Source organism: Pholcus phalangioides, unplaced genomic scaffold (genome assembly GCF_987345545.1).
Source record: "Pholcus phalangioides strain wild (caught in Gottingen) unplaced genomic scaffold, Ppha-v1.0 ptg000011l_1, whole genome shotgun sequence".
NCBI lineage: Eukaryota > Metazoa > Arthropoda > Arachnida > Araneae > Pholcidae > Pholcus > Pholcus phalangioides.
In genome coordinates, this window is record NW_028301604.1 from 55,204,856 (window position 1) to 55,229,540 (window position 24,685).

At 34.7% G+C, this 24,685-nt stretch overlaps 1 protein-coding gene across 1 annotated transcript in view; it reads right to left on the reverse strand.

Moving 5' to 3' along the window:
• BNIP3 (BCL2 interacting protein 3) overlaps positions 1-19,816 on the reverse strand; it is a 28,658-nt gene extending 8,842 nt beyond the window's left edge. The window contains exons 1-4 of the mRNA XM_089239727.1: positions 19,652-19,816; positions 8,912-9,068; positions 4,553-4,634; positions 2,946-3,022 (exon numbers count right to left, since the gene is read on the reverse strand). Coding sequence (XP_089095853.1) covers positions 2,946-3,022; positions 4,553-4,634; positions 8,912-9,068; positions 19,652-19,694 — 359 coding nt within the window. The 5' untranslated portion in view covers positions 19,695-19,816. The remainder of the gene's footprint in view (positions 1-2,945; positions 3,023-4,552; positions 4,635-8,911; positions 9,069-19,651) is intronic.
• Between the last annotated feature and the right edge of the window lie 4,869 nt (positions 19,817-24,685).

A 24,685-nucleotide genomic window follows, 5' to 3' on the forward strand; every position in this document is an offset into this window, starting at 1 on the left:
GCACATGTATTTAATGTATGTATATATATTTGTATATACAGTAAAACCTCGTTAAGTCGTCACCCGAATAAGTCTTCACTCCGGTTAAGTCGTCATTTTTCTTCAGGCCCTTCTAGCTCTCATAGACAACAATGTTATTAAACCCTCGTTTACTCGTCGCTAATTTCGGTTAACTCGTCACTATGAGAAAGTTTGAGAAAGAGGAACAGAATATTTTTATGGCTCCCATTAAAAAAAGAGCTTATTAACAACATTGCCATATGCTTAAAAGTCACCATAAAATCCTATATACCCAAACGGAACAGTTTAAGTGACAAATGTTATGCTGGGAAAGTTAATTTGCCGACTAAGGTTTTTGGAACGTTGGGGACTGTTCAAGCTAGATCTCATTTCTGCATGGGCTCTACTGGAGAAACTGCAAGACACCCAGGCTCTGTCGCAAGAAGCAACGTAAGCACTTCGCCCCCCCCCAGGGGGGGACCAGGGCATTTCCGACAAAACCAAAATTTATTGATACATCAAAGATTACATATAGTGCAAGGAAATCAAACATTATGTAAATCGAAGAAGCAAATTAATCAAGTTAAAGTGCAACAGCTACGGATAATAAATTACCATAGAAAGCATGAATCTACTAATTTAGGGCTTGAAATTTAAACAAAATATCTGTTGAAAAAAATCAGACATTCTTTCCCAGTTGATGTCTTTTGTTTACTTTTTCACAAGTCAAGTGGTTAAGACGGCATTTGCCGTCACTGATATACGTAATGGTGTTGCCTACAATGGCATTTGCTGACACACAGACTTTTCGGTCTTTTTCACATAGATATGAAGAAATAATTTGTCATACATGTGCTGCCATCTCTGTGTACAGTCATCCTTCTACTTTATTATCTCATCACTAGATGGAGTTGACAATTATATTTCAAGGTCTGAGATTATTATTACTATTATCTTTGTCATGTTTTGCAAAGCTGCATCCCCATCGCTTTTGTTTCAATTTACAACTCCCTTGCAAAGATACATCTGTTTTATTACTCATATGTCTTTTAGCAAAGGTTCAACTACTATGGTTCCACACATATCCATCAACAGCATTTCTTTTAGTCAGAGGACATTATGACCGCCCCTCCCCACTTTTGGGGTGTCATATTATGTCTGGACACATTCGAGCTATAAAAAAAATATTTTAATATTTCAAACTTCCAAGAAAAGGAAAAAAAAGGGAAAAAGCACGTGCATCTTCAAGAAAAAAGTGGGCACTGCGGGTAATGCTCGGAGAAATTAATTGGACAGTTGACTGGTTAACTGCTCAGGGCCCCTCCACCAAGTCAAAAGTGTTTGAGAATATTTTTTAGTTGTATCATAAACTACTGATGAAGAATTACAGCCTAAAATTAAATTTGATGTATATGTAAAATTAATGTGCAATAGAGAGTTCTATTATGATGAAAGCTACCTATTCTAACAGTTGCTCTATTAGTCTAAATTAAAAATTGCTAGTATAAATCAAAGTGTACAGTACATTTTACCACAATAATTTAAGTAATAATAGATAAAAAAGAAAAAATTGCTGTTATTTTTTCTTTTGCAATCTATAAATTTTATTAATATTGTTATGTTGATTCATACTTTAATAAATGTCATATCACTTTGAATTTATACTATTTTCACAACATCGCACATTAAAACTGACGGCACTCGGCTTAAGCAGTCATAATTTTTCGATAACTTGGGGCGACGACTTACAGAGGTTTTACTGTATATACCATTTTTAGTGTATTTTCAGAAGCCGGGGGGGGGGGGAGAGAAGGCCCCCCTGCCCCCCCTAAATGACGGGCCTGGTTGGAGAAAGAAAAATCGAATTTTGAAAACCATGCACGCATTGCTTACAGTCATCTATAGAAACTACAGTATTTCTTCCAATACAATTGAAATAAGAGTTAAATTGATTGGCAAGAATCAGAGGTTTAACATTTTCTGGAAGTGAATTCTCTTTGTTCTCAGTGCCTAGTATTCTATTAACAAACTTCAACACTTGATTAAAGTTCATTATATTCATAAGTGAACTTCTAATCTCACATCAGATAATGAAGTAAAGCTATCACAATAATAAGGATTCAGATTTCATCAGTGCAAGGAGTAAAATTATACTGCAACAAACCACGAGAATCTTTATATTGCATATGTGTAAATTTTTTTGAAAATATATGCATGTACAAAAAATAATCAAAACACAGATTGTAACATGTTAAGTTTTATTTTATTTTTTTCATTGCTATAGTCAAAATAAAAGAATGTGCATGCTATAATACATGTGCCATCTGTGTAATACACATTGAGATATTGTTAAAACTTTAAAAAAATCGTAATTTTACCAGGTGAAATACACTCAATTGATTTGTTACACTTGTGTAATTAATTATGAAAAAAATGCCTCTTTTCTCACTGAAAGTTTTATCACTTTCTGTTTTCCACTAATCTTCGAGAGAAAATTCAAAACCTGAATAAATCTAATTTCTTTTTATTCTCATAATGCAAATAAAAGTTTGAATTTGCAACACTAACACACAATTGCATCCTCCCTTCACAAATTTCTCTACTTGGTCTGTATCACTATATGTAATGCAAGTACTGCAAATTAATAGTGTAATCCCAATATCGACAAAAATGGACACAATGCCCTCCATTACATATAGACCTCCAGACAAAAATAAAATTTGTAAGCTAAGTTCACTATTACTTTTTCATAATATTAGAAGACGACTAAAACTTTAGTGAATGATTTGTGATATACATAGGTAAAATATATAATTTTTTTTAAAATTATTACACATGAAAAATGTTGAATTACAAAGAATAAATAAAACCTCTTATTTGATATAAGAATGAAAATGAATAGAGAAACAATTGAAAGTAAACATTTTTTGAGATCAAAACTTTACTTGGGAGGACTTTGGTCAGGACGACTGCTCCAATCCCATATCCAATCAGTGCTTCCTTGTCTTCTACAAGGTACAACCTATAAGAAGATACAAGATAGGCTGATATTAGATAGTTAAACATTTTGCATTAATTTTGATTTAGTCAGAGATTAGTTAATTTTTTAAATTAAAAAAAGTTAAAACTGGCTAGTCACCATTGGTACTTCTAATCAGATATTGTAAATAATATACAGTGTGTCCTGTAAGTGCTAATGCAGCCTATGTTTCATTAACCATTTGTCGTAGAAGTATGATTCCAATTTAAAAAATTCTCAAAAAGTATTCAAAAATTACCCTGTACCAGTTGAGAGTGAAAATACAGTGTATCAAAAATAAAATCTAAATTTTATCCCCATCCTCTAACTTCTAATTAGAAAGTTATTGCCCTATGTTTATGTATGTAGCTGTAGTACTTTATATTATATTCTTCTTTTCTGTATAGCCACTAGATGGCATCGCTTACACAATTATTATCTATGTTATTTTGTCCCACCTTTTGAGGCATACGTTTTTTGTATCAGCTTGAGTCAGTCGTTCCTTTGCTCATGTATAAATAAACCTTTTATTACAATTGACAACGATGAACTGCAACATCTCATGTGGCCCGCTCGGTCCCCTTATCTTAATATAATTGAACCTTTGTGGGGTATTTTGCAGGCCAAAATGTGCAGTAGGTTTCCACCTCCAAAGACACGTTCTGAACTAGTGGCCTTTTTCCAGGAGGAGTGGCTACGTATCTATGAATGTTGTGCATGGCTTGTATTTGTCCATCCCACGATGGATACAAGCTGTAATTAATGAAAAAGGAGGGCCAACAGCCTATTAATAAAGATTTTGCCTCATTTCACAGTTGTTCATATTATTTTGTCCAACCCCTGTACATGACCAATACTGGAAGTAGTTGCTGGCCAATACATGTATTTCCTAACATTTTGGGTACGTCAGTGATAAATGCTTGGATTTTGTACAGACAAATAAAAGGGAATAAAATCATTTAGCGAACTTAAATATTGCAGTTATGTGAAGAACTCGCCCCCCCCCCCGCTGGGTATTTCAACTTAAAAACTACAATGCCAAATGCGATAATATGCAACCTATATAACACCTATTGATGGAGATAAAAAACGACAGAAATGCCAAATAAGAAGGAACTGCAAAGTGAATAAAATGCTTCAATCTTGTACAAAATGCAAAAAAAACAGTGTGCAGCAAATGTGCATCAAGAGCTGATTTGTACAGAATGCTTTGCGTGTTAAATTAGAAAAAAAATAACAGGTCAGTGGTTTCACCCTTTATTTTGTGTTATTACTCTGTCTTAAAAATGATATACCGTGATTTAAAAAAGGTATCCGAAAATTGCAAAAAAAAAAAAAAAAACCTATGGGGTCATGTAGATCCCATCCTGTTTTTCTAGTGTTAAGGGCATAAATGCATCTTTTAGAAGTTTTTAGGGCATAAAAATCCCAATCCTAATCATAACATAAAGTTAAAAAATTAAACATAAGAATTATGCAATAAGACAGATGTTGCTGATGAATTAAAAAAAAACTGAGTAAAAAAAGTTATACCAATGGGTGAAGTATGTCTCCTACATGATGACCATCCAAAGGAGGGGTACATGGAGACTTTGGACTACATGGAGTTTTAGGACTGTAAAAAGTTAAAATAGATATTATTACTTAAATACATGATAATTCAAAACTAAATTTGAAGGCTGAAAAGAAACAAACAGTTTGTAAAAAAAGTTCTACAAACTTCTCCAATTTGCAACAAAATTTTTTGGCAGATTTCACTCTTAATTTTTTTGCATGAAGAAAGTAAATATATAAAAAACTTTTGAGAAATATAAACAACATTATTTATATCACAGAACAGAAACAACAGAACACAAATGTTAGGAAGCTTAAATTTTCAGCTTCCTATATTTCACAATATTTTGTATTATCCATGCTTAACCTATTTGCATCCACAAGCAGAATATTCCATAAATTTTCATTGTACCTTTATCAGCAAATATAGAATAGCCTCCAAAATTGCTTATCACCGAAAATGAAATAATCTGCTCGCACCAATGGTCACTTTGCGCAGAAAAAAAAAATAGTTGGGATGATATAATTTGACTGGGTTCAACTAATTCAAATAAGTTCACAAATTGCAGTTTTTCCTCAGGTCAGTATTTTACTGGCACCAGGGACAAATCTTCAATCCTGCGAACTACGCTGCTATAGAGGGATACCAACTGAAGAAGAGGGGCAATTTTTTTATCACCAAAATATTATTTGCTTACACTTATAAAATGTTTAGAACCAGCCCTGACTGGCACATAAAAACTAGTTTCCTAAAACCTCTTATGTCTGGCAATGACGAATGAGACAGCCTTTATCTTTTCAATTTAATCCCAAGTTTAAGTAAATATTATTTGTCATCAAAAGTAAGGATGTAATATTCAAATTGTCAGAAAATTATAATATTTCACATTATGGCATTTCAATTCAAATAGCCATGTTACACTGATTTTAAAATTCCCTTTTTTCCAAACTGTTTCTGAGTGAGTAGCAATATCACCAAGACAAGTGTTATGGTTTTCTTCTTTAAAAGCTGTTTTTTGGATTAACTTGGAGTAGGTGTAGAGTTATCAGATACAAAAACTGAAAAAGGGAAATGTCTGCGCACACCCTTGGTGACGTTACTTTTCACAATTTTCACAACAGATGGGCCACTATACTGACAAAAACACTATCTTCACAACACTTTTTCCCAACTAAAATAGAACCATGAAAAAAAAAGACAAATAATGTTATGTCTCCCTTCACTTATAATGAATTGTTTTCCCACTGTCTGGTTAGTTTTATTACTTTGCCTACTTCATCAAACACCAACTCTGGCCATATAGCTATATATTGCAATTTACTGCCATTAATGAGATGGGTTGGAAATGAAGGTGCTGTCTATCGGCAGTCACCCCAAGTTCGTTAGGGAAAATATCTTATCTATATCCTCCCTCGGGTTCGAACTCCGGACAATGACAGCAACCATCATGGTGGTAGATGAGCATCATCACCATTAACTTACTACTTTGCCTGAAGCATGAAGAGAGGTTTCTTTGGTCAACAACCTTGTCTTTTGTTACATTTATTAGCATTTCTGAAAGCTTTCATAGCAGCCTTGTTAAGCTCTCAAGTTTCTTTTTAATTTCTGGAGTGATGCTTTTTTGCCAAAGAATCACCTACGATTGTTATTTGTATCCCATTTTCTTTATTTCTGAATGGAAGAGGTAACAGCCCGCCCCCCCCCCCCCCACTACTTTAGTACATGACATTAGCTGTTGGTGAGCAAACAAGGGTATTCTCAAAGTGGATGTTGCAATTTTCTTCTTGCAGAGCTGTTTTTCAGACTGCCTTTTTTCATATTAACCTTGAGCAAGCTGGGCCATAATTAGAATAGCATTTGCCCTGCTTGGAGGCAATTTGAGTTCTTGTATTCTGGGGAATTTGATGGTGATTGGTGAAAGTTTGTGACCATGTGTAGAAAAAAAACCACTCATAAAACACACTCATATCAATGAAGAGATATGTATTTCAGAGTGAAAATAAATTTAGTCAAATTGTGTACATGTGTATGATGAAAGAATATATAGATACATACAGATGAATAGGTACCCACTTTATGATGCAATTTTTTTTCAAAGAAAGGACAAAGAAAAATAATTCCACAATCCATGAGTTGTAAAAACGTATGAGGACCCTCAAAATGGCACCAAAAATGAAGACATTTCTTATTAAAGACAACCCTAATTTTAGGGGGGCCTTCCAAATCCTAAGAAAGCCACTGGTTTGCAATATTGCACCATAATAGTGTTGTTGTGGTCTGATGTGTGGATCCTGAACCTTTATCCTTTTATTGGCCATGGCCACTTTTGCCTGGGCTTCTCAAATTTGTGTCAGTGGGATGTGCAGATCCATTCTTATGTGGAAATAGCGTGCAATTATATTCTAAAATATTTTTGTGCGTAAAATACAGGGTGATTCAGATGAGATGAGATGGGGAAAACTTTAAGAGGTGATAGTACACATCAACACAAACAATTGCAGACGTGCCAACTTTTGGAATCCAGAAATCTGGAGATTCTCCCGAGGGGGGTACACCCTCCCCGGCACTCATAGACTTGATAAAAAAAAAAAATCACAAAATAAAATTTTCAAATTTTTTAAAAAATCAATTAAGAAAGAGTTCCATCCCCCCCCCCCCCAGGCATGTTCTGCATTGTTCCCTGAGCAGAATATAATTCTATGTCAGTCTTTCCATGCATCCATGCAGAATAGAGAAATCACATCTACATACTGTTCATAAAACATAAGTGTTTTCTTTCGTGGATGCTATCAGTGATTGATAATCTTGGGTATATGAACTCTTAAAAGCTTTATATTTAGCTTTATATAGCTTAAACTTTTATATTTTCTTTCTGAAGACATATTCAATTGGAGGAACAATTTAAAAACTTCAAAATGCAAAGCTGCTGACGAAAAAATTTATGTTTACTGCACGGCTGTTAATGGAATACAATAACGATTATACAGGAAGCTCAGCAACCAAGGTCATGTCCCCAATAAATGATTGCAGATAAACACTACGTAAACAAAGTCCCATCTTTGGCAGTTGTTAAATGCAGTCACCAAGACTTTTTTTATGGCTGCTCGATGGAAATGACCACGGCTGTCTTCTATGGGTGTTTTTTTTAATGACGACGGCAGTCATTAACATCATGAAAGCTCACGTAAAATCTAATTTTCTTCCAAAATCCAGAGAATTTTTAACAAATCCGGAGAGCATGAGGAAGGATGAAAAATCCGGAGTCTCCCGCCTATATCCGGAGAGTTGGCAGGTCTGCAATTGCCATCAAAGAATGCATGGTCCAATATGAAACACAAACGTTAAAACAACATTTCTGTTAAATTTATTGGGAGAAAAGGAACACCATGCATGCAAATGTAACCTGGGGAAAAAGAAGAAAATGTACACAAATCTGCGTCACAGTGAATAAAAGGTGCGGATGCCAGACTTGTGAAGTTATTCCAGTGTGCAACCGTTCTAACAGTTGTAATGTACGGGATAAAGACACTTTAGTAATACTGAAAGAGCAGACGTGCATTTCATTTACGGAGCTGCAAGCGAAACCTTTGCTTTTATGTGTACTACCACCTCTTAAAGTTTTTCCCCATCTTTTCTGAATCGGATTGGGCAACCGCCTGTGGGGAAAACTCTCACCGTACATTCGTGCTGCCTCTGTGATACTTCTCTTTGCAGCTCTGTAAATGAAATATATGTCTGCTTTTTCAGTATTACTAAAGTGCGCCACTATCTCGTCTCGTACGTTACAACTGTTAGAACGGCTGCACGCTGGAATAACTTCGCAGGGCTAGTGTCTGCACCTTTTATTCTCTGTGACGCAGATTTGCATACGGTTTCTTCTTTCCCAGGTTACATTTGCATGCACATGGTGTTCTTTTTCTCCCGATAATTTCAACAGGAATGTCATTTTAACGTTTGTGGTGCGGCCATTTCGAAATGTGCTAGCATGTTTGCGTTTCATGTTAGACCATGCATTCTTTGATAATAATTGTTTGTATTGGTGTGTACTATCACCTCTTAAAGTTTTCCTTATCTTTTGTAAATCACCTGTATGAAGTAGTGCAAGAAATAATTACCTGTTTTTGTTCAGTTCTGAACTAGTTTTGTGTCTGTGATTTTAATGTTACACTTTGATATATTAATTTTAAGATGGGCAATATTGAGATTTTGTTTAACCAAGGTTATAGGGACTCCTGTGTATTTAGAAAAAATTATTTTTGACAATTTTTTTTTTCTTATTACCAAAAACCTGAATGGCTCAGATTATTTTGAAATATATGCAATAATTATGATCATACCTTTCCCTGGATGATATGGCACTACCTCGCAATGAAGATTGATTGCTTTCTCTTTGAGCTTCTCTCAAAAGTTTTTCCAGTTTACTGCTGTTGATAAGAGAAGAAACAGGAGTGGCTCTTCGTTGGTGTTCTCCAACACTCAAATCTACCCATGAATCTACAAATTTTAATGAAATACATTTTAATAAAAACTGACATATGTATACACATATATCAGATATTGACAAATGGGAAAAATTTAAGTGAAAGCCAAATTTCTTAGAAGTTAAGCATATTTTTTTCCAAGAAAAACCACTTAAAAAAAACCTTTTAACTTTTTTTGGGAGCAGGTAACCCCCCTCCAGTTTATATTGGTAGAAACACAGAAATAAATTCAGAAAATTTTTTGTCCTCAGTCTTGAATTTGGTGTAATCACATATATAGAAAATTTTGGGAGCCAATGTCAATTTTTTAATCACTAGAAATATTTAACAGCCTTACAAGACTATTCATTCAAAAAATATATTTAAATTCTTGTATAGACTGTTTGAAAATAAAATACAGTGAAACCTTGTTATAATGATACTCTGCGGACCAATAAAAAATATTGTTGCAGAGGGACTATCGTTATTTCAAGAGGCAGTTCAACATTAGAGTAAAGACATTTCCAAACAAGACTTGAAAAATATCATTGTAGAGAGATTTATCATTATATCGAGTATCATTGTAGTGAGGTTTCACTGTATTTAAAAGGGATTCCCTTCATTCACTCTTTAAAAAAAGCTATAGGCCTACTAACATTACTTCCTCGCTAAAATAGAAAATAGTTTGTCTGGGACAGACATGGACTGAATTGGAATGAACATGATCGATTTAGCCAAATACAGTCAATGCTCGATTTTTTACAAACTAATTTTCTGGTCCCAAACAATACACTATTCCTTTTAAATGTCTTTCTTATTTACAAACAATTTTTCATGTCTATAAAAATGAGCATCAACTGTAATACAATTCTCCAGTTCAACTTCTTTTTCCAAATCTTGTGGGTACAGAAATAAATTTGAGATAAAAAGAGTTCCAGCAGGGGCCCCAGGGCTGTCATTTCACCTTTTTCCAGGGTGGGGGGAAGGGGCAAAGCATGTGTACTCAATGTATGTATGTATATATATATATATATATATATATATACCATTTTCAATGTATTTTCAAAATGATGGGTCTGGCAGGGGCGACTCCTAAATAGAGCATGAAAGTGCATGACTCAAAGAAAATTTTGGGTCATTAATTACTAAAATGAAATTTGACAACAGCATAGTCAATTAAAAGCATTTTGAGAAAAGCTTGAAAACCTCTGACATAGGGTTCTTGGAGAGAAATGTTTCCATGAAAGAGGCTAATAAAAAAAATATATAAATAGATAAGAAAGAAAATACGTAGTTCTCGTTGCACTATATACTAAATGCTCGAGATTGTAACTGACCAGCAAAACTAACCTTATGGTGACTCACTCATTCCTTGCACTGATAAATGAATGAAACCAGTTTACCCAGTCAGTTATTTCTCATATGTTTGACCCAATGCAACCGTTGATCAGTGGGTAACCCCATCATGTGCTCTAGGAAGACATGCAGATCACTATGTTCATATGCCTTGATCTCTTGCACTGTGAATTGTGTCGATTCACAACTTTCAGAAAAAAGAGAAGGGGGCGAAAACCAACCCCAATGTTGAAAGATATTTATCAGTTGTGACTATGTTTAGATTCACAACGAAAATCTAAGGGAAATTTGAGTTGCTTCTGCTAAAGAACCAACAGAAAGTTTTATAGACAAAAAGTTCATAAGAAGTGCTATTTGTTATTTATATATATATATATATATATATATATATATATATATATATATATATATATATAAGTACAGCAATATAACACAACTTAAGTCGCCCTGTATTTATGTCTAATCCAAAAAATATATTATTTCCAATTACAAGCATTTTGAGCAAAGCTTGAAAATCTTTGACATTGGGTTCTTGTAGAGAAATGTTTCCATGAAAGTCTAATAAAAAAAAATATCAATAGATAAGAAAGAAAATATGTAAATTGAGAGAGGGAGGGGCATTATCATTGGAAAAGTTCACCATTACTTACATCATCGGTCTTGAAATGAATTATTGACATTAAGTTGGGGGAATTACTGTATTCAAAATTAATTACTTAAAGCCAAGTTTCCCTAGGATCCGGTTTTCTATGCTGGGTGCAGCGTGAATCACCCGGCGCGACATGCCGTCCACTCACCAAGAGGAAAAGTGGTATGACTGCTTTTCTACAGAGCGCAACACAGTTCACGCCAGCGCTTTACATCAGGCATGATTGGTCAACTGCTTCTGGAGGAGTCAAATGTGTCATGCACCACACATTTCACCGATCTTCTCTTTACTTTTGTTGTGTTTTGTTTCCCTTCCTTTCAATCTCCTTTATTTCATTGTGCAAAATGGCAAAAATATATGAATATGCAGACGACAGAACCGATGATATGGCATGCTAGGAAAACAAACACATACCATGATAAAGTTACACGTTAATTTTACTGTTTTTTTTCCTCAGCGGCTGCGGAGCCCCTGTGGAGTGCACATGGAGCACGGGTTAAGAATTGCTGGCTTAGAGAATATGGATTATAGGATGACTTAGTTAAAGTACCAAAAGTATCAAAGTTTAAATCATCACGGATAATTTTATACAGCATAGGTTATATCGGGAAACGAGTCTGTGAGTAATAAGAGGGTGAAGATTACGTTTTGTGTAATTTAATAAAATGTCTCTTGCTCAGATAGACTTTTAAATGAGCCTATTGTAACTATGCAAAAGACAGATTATGACTATAAAAATCAGAGAGAAGCTAGGACTACAGTGATGTCGGAATAGGGCTGCTGTGAGCCACCCACGGTATTTGGCAGCATTGATACAAGCACCTTCAGCGTTGATTCAAAAATCAAAAATTTCCTGCATAAAGCTCAAGATGAGCACCCACAGGTTCAAAACACTTCCGACACCCCTGACAATCAAAGTCTATCAAACAACACAAAATAACTGATGCGTTTCGACCGATTTCTGCGAAATATTCCAAGAACACACAAATACAGTAATTTATATATTAATAACAGTACATGAATAATCAACTGCAAATTTCTAGAATTGTTAACATGTTATTCATTCATGTATACTCATAAATGAATTTGTTAATGATTTTTTAAAAGAAAATATGAATTAATTAAACAGGCATATTACTGCTTTAGATATAAAAAATTGGGATATGAATAAAATTTGATCCGTAACTTGGAATTGCACAGGTTCCAAGGAGTCCAGATTATGGAGGTTCTACTGTTACTAACCTTGAAAGGTTAATCCATTCATTTTAAATTGAAATACAGTATTTTGCGGTTACAACATAATTTTAAAATATGCATTGGTTTGGGTAACCTTTATATCCCTCCTTGCTTATAACATTGTCCTCCTTTCCATTTGATTCAATCAAAAAAGACTAAATATAGCTTCTAATCCTAGAATAAAAGTTCTCCATTAGCTAAAAAAAACTAAATTATTGAAAATTCAAGATAGAGTAATTATGGAGTATGAAGATTTAAGTTATCAAATTGTTTAGGGAGGGGCTGGGGAACACATTCAAAGAATAGTAATAAAGTTATTTTTTTTCTAACAAAGCTTGTGTTGCAAAAATCTCAACGTATAATATGACAAAAAGGATAATTATCAATTTCCTTGAATTTTTTAATGTAAATGTCTGCATGCAAATTGTCGGCACGAGTGCAGTACATTGGCTAACCCCCACAACGGCCTAAAATAGTTTGTTTATATTTGAGTCAAATCTACACACACACGCGTACAGAGAATTTCTTGGGGGAAGGGGCATTCATAATTTTTTTTCATTAATTGGGGGGGGGGGGGGGGTTACTGCGAAAAAGCACCAAAATTCTGGCTTAAGGGTGAGGGTTTCAAATTTGTGTTAATTTTTTAAACTTAAATTTTTATACCAAATTCATTTATAAACTAATTACCACCCAAAAATTTTAAAAAATCCAAATAAAACATATTTCAGTAAAAGAAAAAAAAAAAAAAAAAAACGATAAATTTTTCTGGAAACAAAAAAAAAACCACTTGAGGCCACAAAAACACGAAGAATTCGCTTTCATCACAACACCTTGGAGATTTGCTCCTCGAGATACCAGTTACAATGCAAGGAATAATATCACTGTTACCGCGTGCTTTCTGTATTATCTAGCTGTATAGAGCTTCCTACAAGGGCATGATCTCTTCTGAATATTGGAAAAGGAGCTTGTCAACTGCATGGGTGACAATTTTACACAAAGCAAGTAGGGGAAGGAAACTGTTCATGCCAGCCGGATATATACAGCATTACCCACAATTTCGACATCTCTTTTTTGAGCAGCTAAATATGGCCTTGTCCATTGAAGGGTTAAAGTGGTATGAATGAGGCGTTTTATAAATAATATTTTTAATGATTATTACACAATGTAATTAGCACACACATATTTAATTTCTTTCATCTTTTATAGTCTGAATTTTTTTTTAGAAAAGTTAAAAAATATACTAAAAATGCCCCAAAACTTGAAAAAATTCCCTTAAAGTGAAAAAGTGCCAAAAAATGTAAATGTCATCACCATCCATACCCTGATTATTACTATTATCCAGGGGCGGCTAATAATGAAGGCGCAAAGACATGCATCCCCCCCCCCCCAAGAGAATTTCCAGGCATCAGTTTGATGCCCTAAGTTATCTGAATGTTAAATTTAATGTCTATAAACTAATATATATATCCCATGGGTTTTATTACTGTTTGATTGAAAAAATATTCAGAAGCGAAATGCCGTTTCCATTTACAGGAGAATAATTTAGAAATTTTAGTAAGAGATTCTACGAAACGACAAGTTCAGTTCATATTTTCGGCGCTCGAGAAGCAGCTTTGAAAATATAAGCACTATGTAAGTACGGATGTAGTAGTGGCGAGGTAAAGAAAAGTCCCATACAGTTTGTTATGTCTTCCCCAGCGTGCTAGACTTCACGTCCCCATGATGGTAACTAATGATAAATTTCCCATATCCGTGAGAAAAATTGGCTAAAATTGATCCACGAATAAATTTTATTGACATTTGCAGAAGTTTTGAGTTCAAACAAAAAAAATTATTTTTTAATTATATATGCAGTTTAATAATTTACAATAAGAGTACTTGACTACATATTTTCACCCATAAGCTGGCAGCACATTTTTCAAAGTGCGTGAAAAATTCATTCAAAAGAGAAATTTTTGAGGGAAATTTTCCTAGAATATAACATAGCTGCCAAGTTTTGAAAATGGTAATTAGGGAGATTTTCGTGCGGACCCGTATTTTATACTATAAATCAACTCCCTAATAAATACAAAAGGGATTTTTCCAAATGAAATACGGATTTTCCCCACATGGAAGTTAAACCTTTGGGAATAAAATCCCTATGCAAAAAACAAGTGAAATTAGAGGCCAAAACTTCAATGGTGATCTAAAAAAATATATTGTGTTCAATCAGAAACAATGTGAACAAACATTCTGCGTGAGTGACCCCAAAATCATCAGCAGATGAAGGGAAAAATGTTAATTTTCGAAGACTGACTTTTTGTGACACTTGCTGATGTTCTTTTGATTTCACAAGGGTGATGTCAGTCTTTCCACCATGACCGATGTTTATGTCCGTAACCCAACTTGTACAAAAAGAAAAAGTCTGCCCTTTTCTGGAACGTTTGATGAAAGGAAATTCATCGGGGAATAAGTATCTTTAAAATTGATTAAATTTTTTTTTCTTATCGGTATTCATGTTTTTTTATCGCACGTATGCAACTTCAACAAAAGAGAAAGTTTTGACCACATGCACATCATCATAATCTTCAATTATCCAGGACTATTAGCTGCTATAAAAAAAAGCTATTTCCCTGCACAATAAGGCAAACAACTTTTCTTGTTACCATCAGAGGATTTGTAAAACTTCCTTAAAAAGGAATTTTCCACTCTTCACCCATTTACGACGTGTGACGTCATTTTGAAAGGGGAAGAAAACAGAGGCAAGAGACTTTTTGCTCCACAAGAAATTCCTTAGGGATTGTTTTCAGAAGCAGGGATTTTTTAGGGACAATTAGGGATTTTTGTGATTTTTGTAAAAATTCGGGAGATTTAAGAACTTTTCGGGAGGTCGAGAGACGAAGCTAAAATTTCGGAGATTCCTGGAAAATTCTGGAGACTTGGCAGCTACGGCGTACTAGACTCCATGCCCCCATGATGGTAACTAATGATAAATTTCCCATATCCGTTGAATGATGATCCACATCGGAGGCTGCCTGGCGACTTACAAATCACCAGGGGTGGTATGTGAAGAGGAAAGACAAGTGTGTGCATGTGCGTGAGGACTCGGCAGTGACAGAAACGTTCAATTCTGGTCAGGCCAATTTTTTTCGGTAATTTGTATCCACAGTGTATATTTTGAGTAAGGTGTGTTATAACTGGGGTAAAAATATATAGAAGTGAATAGGACAAAAATCTTAAAACACAAAACCGTGTGGAATATCCACAGTATATGTTTTAACCAGTGTGTTACTTGACTTGTATACCACCACTGATGAACTGGCTGCATGAATTGCAGGGAAGCCCGATATATGCCCAGAACCTTCCAGAATGCTGATCAGAATTTCACGCACAGGGGGATGCGAGACCAGCATTACAGCTCTTGGATGCACTTTGAACACCATTTTTGACCTCTGTTATTTGTTGAAATGCATATTCACTAACGTGGTGTGTTTTCTGTGTATGCTACTGCATCATTTCAAACTCCGCATTGCTACGTCATCCCGAATCGTTTGGGTGTGCCCTACCCTTCCTAGAGGTTTTTAATCCTGCTACCGAGACCCTGTATAAATTCAACATCTTGTGTGACTATATACTTCTATACTGTCAGGCTGAAAGTGAATTTTTTGTTTTTTTTTATTTTGACAGATGTATTGAAAATAAAATTTTACTACACAAATTATTGAATTAATTAGAATAAATAAATTAAAAAAAACATTTGTGTGGAAATTAACTACTGGTGTCTTAGAACAAAATTTTGTTTTGCCCCCCCCCCCAGAACATTCCATCATGATCAGAGCCCTCACTGCTATTATATTTGCCATGCTTTGCAAGGCTGCATCCTCAAGCATCTTTTTTCTTTCCAATTTCAGATTTTCTTGTGAAGATATAGCCTACTTGTTTTACTTACCCGTATATCTTTTAGCAAAGGTTCAGCTGCTATGGATCCATACAAATCTGTCAGCAGCATTTCTTAGTCACAGGACATATTATGAACCTACCCACCCCCTCACTTTTAGGGTATCACATTACATCTCAATATCCCCCCCATGATATTTATGTTTTGCAAAGGACCCTCTCCTTAGCAGTGCATCATATGGGCTATTTGACACTTCCTACCATATAAAAAATGTATTTTTATTGTTTGTGACTTTTTAGTTCAACAATTTGTCCTCAGTTTGTCTTTGCTAAATATAGACTATTTATATTTTAGAATATTTTGATATAAATTTTTATAGCTTCAAATTTCCAAAAAAAGGAAAAAAGCATGTGCATCTGCATAAAAAAAGGCACCACTGGCAGGGTCGGGCTTAAGTATTTTGTGGTCCCCTTAAACAAGGTCTCTCGTTCCCAATGTCCATGAACACCAAGATATACGCCAGGTTTATATTGGTACCCAGGAATGGGAATGAGTATCGACTACTATTTCATGGTCATAAAAAAATTAGACAAAAAAAACATTAGACCAAATTGTGGCATGGAAATCGTGAAAACTCAAGGCCAGAATTCTCGATTTTAGAGGTCTGGGGTAAAATTATAAGCTGTTGCTTTGACAAAATTAAGTCAAAACGTTACCTCAAATGTTAAGAAGGTAGTCTTAACGTTAAAAAAACATCAAAGTATTTTTATCCCATTTTGCGACCCCTAAACTTTAGCGGCCCAGTGCAGTCTCACCCTTCACACCTGTCTAAGTTCAGCCCTGACTACAGGTAACACATGGCGAAATTAATAGGCTAGATGACCGGTTACCGCTATTCAAAGTGGAATGGTCAGTAGAATGCTCAAAAGAAATATAAAAATTCAAAAGCAATATAAGTTTGCAAATTGAAAATATAAAAGTCAAATCAGCGATTAAAAATCATGATGTTGGAAAATAAATCCTGTTTTTAGACCAATCGCTATTGTCTACTTCACTTTTCTAGCCTTTTTTACTGCAAAAAGACTAACATTCTGCAGTTCACTGCAGCATTTTTCCTGACATTTTATGAAGGCAAGCAATATTCAAAATTTAATCTTTTGATTTAGAGAATTTTTTTAGACAGCTCCCTTAGGGGTTCTTTTTGAGCTTTTGATGGTCTTAAATTTGCACGAAACAAGTCGCCAAGTTGTCATTCACCTTGCTTATGGAATCATTAAATACTTCTCTTTAAAACCTTAAGATAATTAAATGTACAGTGGATCCTGCTCAACAAGTTTTCAAAAATCTTCATAAAAAAATATTGTAAGTGGGAAAACGTTTAAACAGAAAGTTTCAATGAGAATTAGTTGGAGTTGGGACCATGAAACTAAGTGGTACAAAATTGGAAAATGTTATAAGTGGGAATGCTATTAGCAGGATTGACTAATCCAGGGGTTTTGACAAACTGAAAAAAAAAAAAATTAGGCGCCAGGCCTGGTTTTTTTCTAAGTCCTTATGATGTTTTTCTTACCTTTCTTAGACTAAATATACAGTCAGGCTCGCCTATAATAAACATGCATATTATGATTTTTAACATATAATGATGCTTTTCCATGTCACTTGAATTTTGTATCAATTGTCGATGCTATTTTGATTGCTTATAACGCACGCCAAATTTCAACATATTACGCCTACAACAAATTTTCAACCGGTTTTCTCTCTCAAAGATGACTTTCGAGGAATTTCTTTGTAATCTTATCTAAATCTTCTTATCAGTAAATTTACCTTTCTTCAATGTGTATAGGTACAACTAATAATACCCTCTTTATTTCCCTAAAAGACATTCTAGCTGGGAGTTATTGAATACTGTGTGAAATCATCTTCCATCTCACACTTCACTTTTTTGTTTACATTTTTCTTCTTCAATTCCTGTTTTGCTGACAGAAAATATTATCCGAAAGAAAAGAGAATAAGGTTATATTCCCAAGAATTCAATTTCCAAAACACCTTTAGTGTGTGTGCATTTATCAATCTTTAGCTAGATTTTTGGACATTATATATAACAAGTTAATTTTTGTGAATTTCAAGCACAAAAACACTGCCCATCCCTTCAAAAATTGAAGCTACACAGTTAATCTAAAAATGGAAAAAAATGAGTTATCAAAGCGTTTCAGGATCCCTCAAAGTTTACTATTCACGATTTTGAAGAGTTTTTGAAGAAGGAATAGACTAAATGTTTTCTTATGCTAAACTGAAAATCTTCGAGGAGAAATTTATAGGAGCAGCTCTTTTTAAATGGTTCGAAAATAAGAACAGAAAAACGTTCCAGTAACCAGACACTTCGTAGAGCAAAAACATTAAATCTTGCATGTTTATAAGGCTGGCCATTACGCTATAAAAGTTTGTTTATAAAACTTGAAAAATGCAACCAATAGAGCGATCAATTAAATTCGCTCGAATACAACAGATGTGCTTATTATTTACATTTTTCAAGTTGTATAAAAGAATTTTTATTAAACTTTTATAGTGTAATACCAGCCTGAGACAAAAATGATTTTAATGCCCATAATCATATGAAGAAAAATACAACAAATTTTCATTTTCAATGAGTTTAAATTCTATTTATTTTAAGAATGCTCTGGTTGTTGAAAAATGTGTATATCGTGCATTTAAATCATGTTTCATTTTGCTAAAACACATAATTTTTAAGCCACATGCAGACATAATGAAAAGTTTTGCTGTTTTTTCCGACTTCGTTATAAGCCCGTCTGACTGTATTAATCACACATAGAAAATTTTAAGCACCAATACCGATTTTCTAGTTGCCACGATGATCTGGGATTTGTCAAGCCCTGCTGTAATCCACCAAACTTGTTTCCGCCATAAATAAATGACAGCTGGGGAGAACGCAAAGTCAGCAGAAAAATTAAATAGGAAAGGTTAGTAGTAAGTGATAGCTATGTGAAATGAATAATTGAAATCTAAGCAATAGTTTTCATAGAAGATCAGCTTTCTTCCTTTTTTTAGCAATCGGGTAATTTTTCTCAACTTCGAGTACACATTTTGACATGTTAATTTTTACACAAAAATCTAATACAACGAAATAACATAAAAATTTAGAGAGAAAAAAAAAACATTTGCCTTCATTGAACTCTTCTCAAATGTCACTTCATGTTTAAGGTGTCAAATTTAAAAATACTTGAGCTGAAAAATCAAAGAATTTCTACTATTATGCTGAAAATGATTGTATCACAATGAGAAAACGATATATGCAATAATAATGGATCGCCAGAAGTGAATGTATTGACAATGTAAACAATGGCAGAGAATAGTAAGTGCACAAGCTGCTGTCATTGCTCTGCTACGCATCTGATGATGAGAGGCAGAGAGCCAGTTTTCAAATCAAAACATCTTAGATGGCGATTAAAAGCAATGGTTATTTTTAATAGAAACAATTTACCATTCAAGCTCTCATCTTCGCCACTTTTTGCCGACAACGACATCCTCAAATTATTGAACACCAACGAGTTTTGAGCGCTTTTTTTACCAGAGCTACAAATACCACTCACTAAAACATCATTCTGCCTCGCGCCATGTTATGACGTCATTGGCACGTGATCAAAACAATCACGCCATTCCAAAGATCCGTTCCCTATACTTGGCTATTTTTCAATTTCCTGGTGTCAACAATTGGCGAGATAATTCCTTCTTTAAGGTATCCGACTACGTTTTCGGAAAAAAACATTTATTATTATTATTTTTTTTTATTTTTTTTTTTTCTGAAAGTTTTTCTTGTGATTCCGAAACAGGCCTTGTTTTGTTTATATGACTCATAGGACGGGATTACACTGTAAAAGTTTGGGAAGAGATCTTTTGCAAAACTTGAAAAAAAAAAAAACAATAAGCCTGTTGGACACATTCGCTCGAATGTAACCAACGCGCCTATTGGTTGCATTTTTCAAGCTTGAAAAAAGATCTTTTGTAAAACTTTAAAAAAAACAACTAATAAATAATATTGGTTACAGAGAGATATAGATGGCTTTTTTCTCAGCCAGAGATATCAAGGAAACAATTATTTTCCGGATATTATGCTGAGGTGAGCAGGGGACTATCCTCCGCCCGGACTCGAACCCAGCGCCTCACGACACAGTGCGTGAAATTAGGAAGGCAGATTCATGTGTCTCCAGTGGTGTAGATGGTAGCATGCTTGCCCGGTGTGCAAGAGGGCCTGGGTTCGAGTCCCGGCGGAGACGTGATGACTTTTCTTTCCGAGCTCACCTCAGCATAATATCCGGAAAATAATTGTTTCCTTAATATTGGTTACATTCGCTCAAATGTAACCGACTACTTTATTCGTTGCATTTTTTCAAGTTTTATAAATGAACTTTTATGAAACTTTTACATGTGTAATCTCGGCCTTAGGACGGTATTAGGCTGGGACTACACTATAAAAGTTTTGTAAAAGCTCTTTGATAAAACTCGAAAAATTCAACCAATGAGATCACTGGGTGCATTTGCTCGAATGCTACCAATAAGATCATTAGTTGCATTTCTAGAATGTAACCAATAATCTGGTGGTATTTTTCAAGTTTTATAAATGAACTTTTTGAAACTTTTATAGTGTAATCCCGGCCTTACACTACAAAATTTTTCTAAATGTACTTTTATAAAATTTGAAAAAATTCAACCAATAAGATTATCGGTTGCATTTTCTCGAATGTAACCTATGAGCTTTATTGGTTGGATTTTTCAAGTTTTATAAAAGGGATTTTATTTAACCATACATTTACAGTGTAATGTCCAGTCTGCTGCTGGATATAGAGGTTATGTCTTCTCGTTATCCGACGATTTCGATTTGAGGGCTGCAAGGACACGAAACTATAATACTTATACAAGGCACAAACATCGCCATTAGGTCTGTTGCATGTTGAATCGAGAGCTGGTTTGCTAACTTCTCGGCCGCGAAGAACCTCGTGGATAATAAATTTGAAAACTTCAAAAGCATTTCCAAATTAATTAACGAAAAACAAATGCAAAAGTCGACATATATCAGAGAAAAGACCAAAATCAGTCTTTTACATACACTCCCCTCCTCCATGGTTTTAACAACTGGCTGCTGCGAAGATGAATTTTTTTGGAAAGAGAGAAAATTCAACTGCCTTTACGGGGAATCGAACCCACGTCCTTTCACTTTCCGGGTGAACGACTAGACTACGAAGGCAACGAACCTCTCAATCTTTCCTTGGAGCTCATGTATACTGAAAGGGACCTGACTGACTGCTACTGGTGCTTGGAGCTCATGTATACTGAAAGGGACCGTACATGGACGGCCGGACCTGACTCGGGCCAAGCTTACAACTGCCCTCCCTTCCTCCCCCAATGAAGAATATCGCATGATAAAGAGTTTTTCCTATTCGTGAATTTATCTATGTTGAAAAAATGATTTTGTGCATTTTTTATCGCAGATATTCCATCCGAATCGCAGAAAATCGGTTAGGGGACTCAAGTATAAATTATTTGTAAGATTTCAAGGCAGCATCACTTTGTGATTGGTTTGCGCTCATGTATTCCACTTCACTTCTGAGACGGCTGTGTGAATATCATTTGATTTTACTAATCATCAATCATTTCTTACTTAATCGATGCTCTCTTTCTTGTATAAAAACCATTCTCGATAAATTCATTTCCCATTGGGAGGTAAAATTAAGGAAGCAAGTCTTGCATAAAATACGATTCAGCAAACCACACCCCAAAAAATTTATTTTTTCTCAGACAACCCACGAGTTAATTGCCCATTATTAAAATACAGTGCTGTATACTATAGATAAGCTGGATATAAGATAACTCATTATACTACTCAAAGCTGAAATATTGCACTGGATTTTAACAGCATCATCATATCTTCAATTCATCATCACTATTGATTAATATTTGGGAATGTAATTTTTTTTGTTCAAGATTTTCTTGCATTTCATTGATACTTTTGTTCGTTGTTCTAAAAAATTTGTCAAGCATAATTTATTTCAAAAAAAAAAAAAAAAGCCGAATTTGACTAAATAAATATTTATTCAGTTGGTTATATATATATATATATATATATACATATGTTTAACAGGCAGCATGCTGGTTACTTCCTTTTTTCTGATAGATGCATCTATATTTTTGGTTCTCATTATGTCTTTCAATATATGAAAACAAAAATGCATATATATAATTAAACAGTTTTAGTTTCGGAGGCAGATAGAATACACATAATAAACAATACGTATTTTGCCGACCGAAACAGATGTTCAGAGCCGGATTAACCCAAATGAAGGGGCACTAAGCACTCAAGTAATTTTGACGTCTCCCCCCCCCCCCGGTCCCTTTTACTTTTAATCTTAAAGCATGGCACCGTATGACAATTATATCTGTTCACAATATTTGTGTGTAAGTAGGCTATTTGGCAAGCAGGTATTTTAAGATGGGGTAGGGGGTGAGGGGTTTCGACGAAATGAAATTTTTTTTTGCCCAAAGCTTACGATGCCACGGCTCGGGAGCCTCAAGTGTCTTGAAAGCCCCGTAGCAATTTGATCTGGTTAAAATTTTGGGGAGAGTGACTATGCAAATTGGGGAGAGACAGGTATTTACAGTTGGGTTAGGGGGGAAGGCTCAGAAAAATTTGTTTTACCCGGGGCCTATGATGCTGTTTATACAGCTCTGGGATTACTTTATGGAAATAGAGCGAAATATCAATCCGAAAACTGAGCATTAACGCGAATTGTTGTTCGCAATTAACTCAGTTTCGCTGCTTATGTGTCACCCTCAGGGCCGTAACTAGAAACAAAAATTTACTTAACATCACTTAGAGCGGGGGGGGGGGTCTGTATCCATTTTGGCATCCCCCTCCTCGTGATTTTTAACAGAAAGAGAGTAAACTCGACGCCCTTCCTAGTCCAGTGCCCTGGGAACAGCCCCCCCCCCCTTCCACCCTCCTTTCGATTAAAAACCTTCAATTGTGCATGTTCCTAAAATTTTAGGATTTGTACTGGATGGTTAACGCTGGAAAAAAAAATTATATTTAAAAACAATGTAGGATTGTACATATAAAAGGAGATGAAGAATTATACATTTAAAAACAATGATTGGATCATTTTTGTTGTGCCCCCATTCTCCTGATGCCCTAAGCACGTGCTTATTTTGCTTAATGGTTAATCCAGCCTTGCAGATGTTCGCATAGCACTACTTCTAGACGTTCTCAAAGCACTATTTATGTCTATCCGATGTGTTGTTTATTCAGTCTTTTGATGAGTCTAAAAACACGCGTCTATTCATGGGCAGCATTTTTATTTGAGAATTCAGGAAGAAAGAAGAATTGTCTGTGAAGCTCTAGCAAAGAACTCTCAAAACCTAATAAAAACATATTTTCATTTAAAATATTGTCTGTAATAAAATATCACTTATAATGGCTCTCAAGATCAATCCCGCAAGATGACTTCAAAATATTCTAGTTATCGTAAATTATTATTATAATCATCACATTTATCGTGAAATAAAAACTACGTTGTCCTTCAACGGCTCAAAGGCCATAGTGTACTTTCAAAAAATAAAACGAGAGTTAATTAGAACAAGATAAGTTATTATCTAGAAAAAATAATAAACTATATTATTCCGTACGCATCGAATTATAGCAAAAAGAATGCGCGAAAGTAAAATCGTTGATGTGTTGTGTGTTTCCAAATTAAAAATTTTCCAAAATTTCCGATCGCTTTAGAAAAAATAAATTTCCCTGAACATTATAAACTTCATCAGAAATTAATCTCATAACCAAATAATTATAAAGTGATATTGTCTTTTTCTTAAATTAAACACATACAGGGTGGTCACAAAATAACTCTGCCAGTATACAAGCCCTAGCGGCTGCAAAAATCACCTAATGTTAATGAAGTTCGAGATATAGATGTTTCAAAGTATTCAGAGTATAAAGACTTCGGGACTCTGACCGAGATGCCCGACCGAGTGGTTTGCACACCACCCCCTTGGTGCTTCTTCTTTCTTTGTCTGCGTCTTGAGCCGGGGTTTATGATGATGCTACAGGTACCGTTTTAGCGCCATTCATGGTTTTTTTACTGCACCAATCATTTTGTAATGCATAAAATAGAATGTTGTCTGAATGTTTTGAATTTTTCAAAATTTGTCACTGTAACCGTAACCGCGAGGGTTAGAGTTTTGTTTTTCTTTTCGTTCTTGAGTGCATACTCGGAAATACCCTTTTGCGGCTGCCACGGACGTGTGTATCAGCAAAGTTATTTTATGACCACATTGTATTCCTCACAGTGAAAGTATTTTATTTAAATGTTGAACGGTTAGTGATGGCTAGAGCCCGGATTATATGGATTAATGCATATAAATGCATAAAATCAAAGAATTTTTAGAATAAGTGCATATTTTTGAAGGTTTATTTGAGCTCTCACTCTGTTTTTTTTTTATAATTCATCAAATAAATATTGCTCAT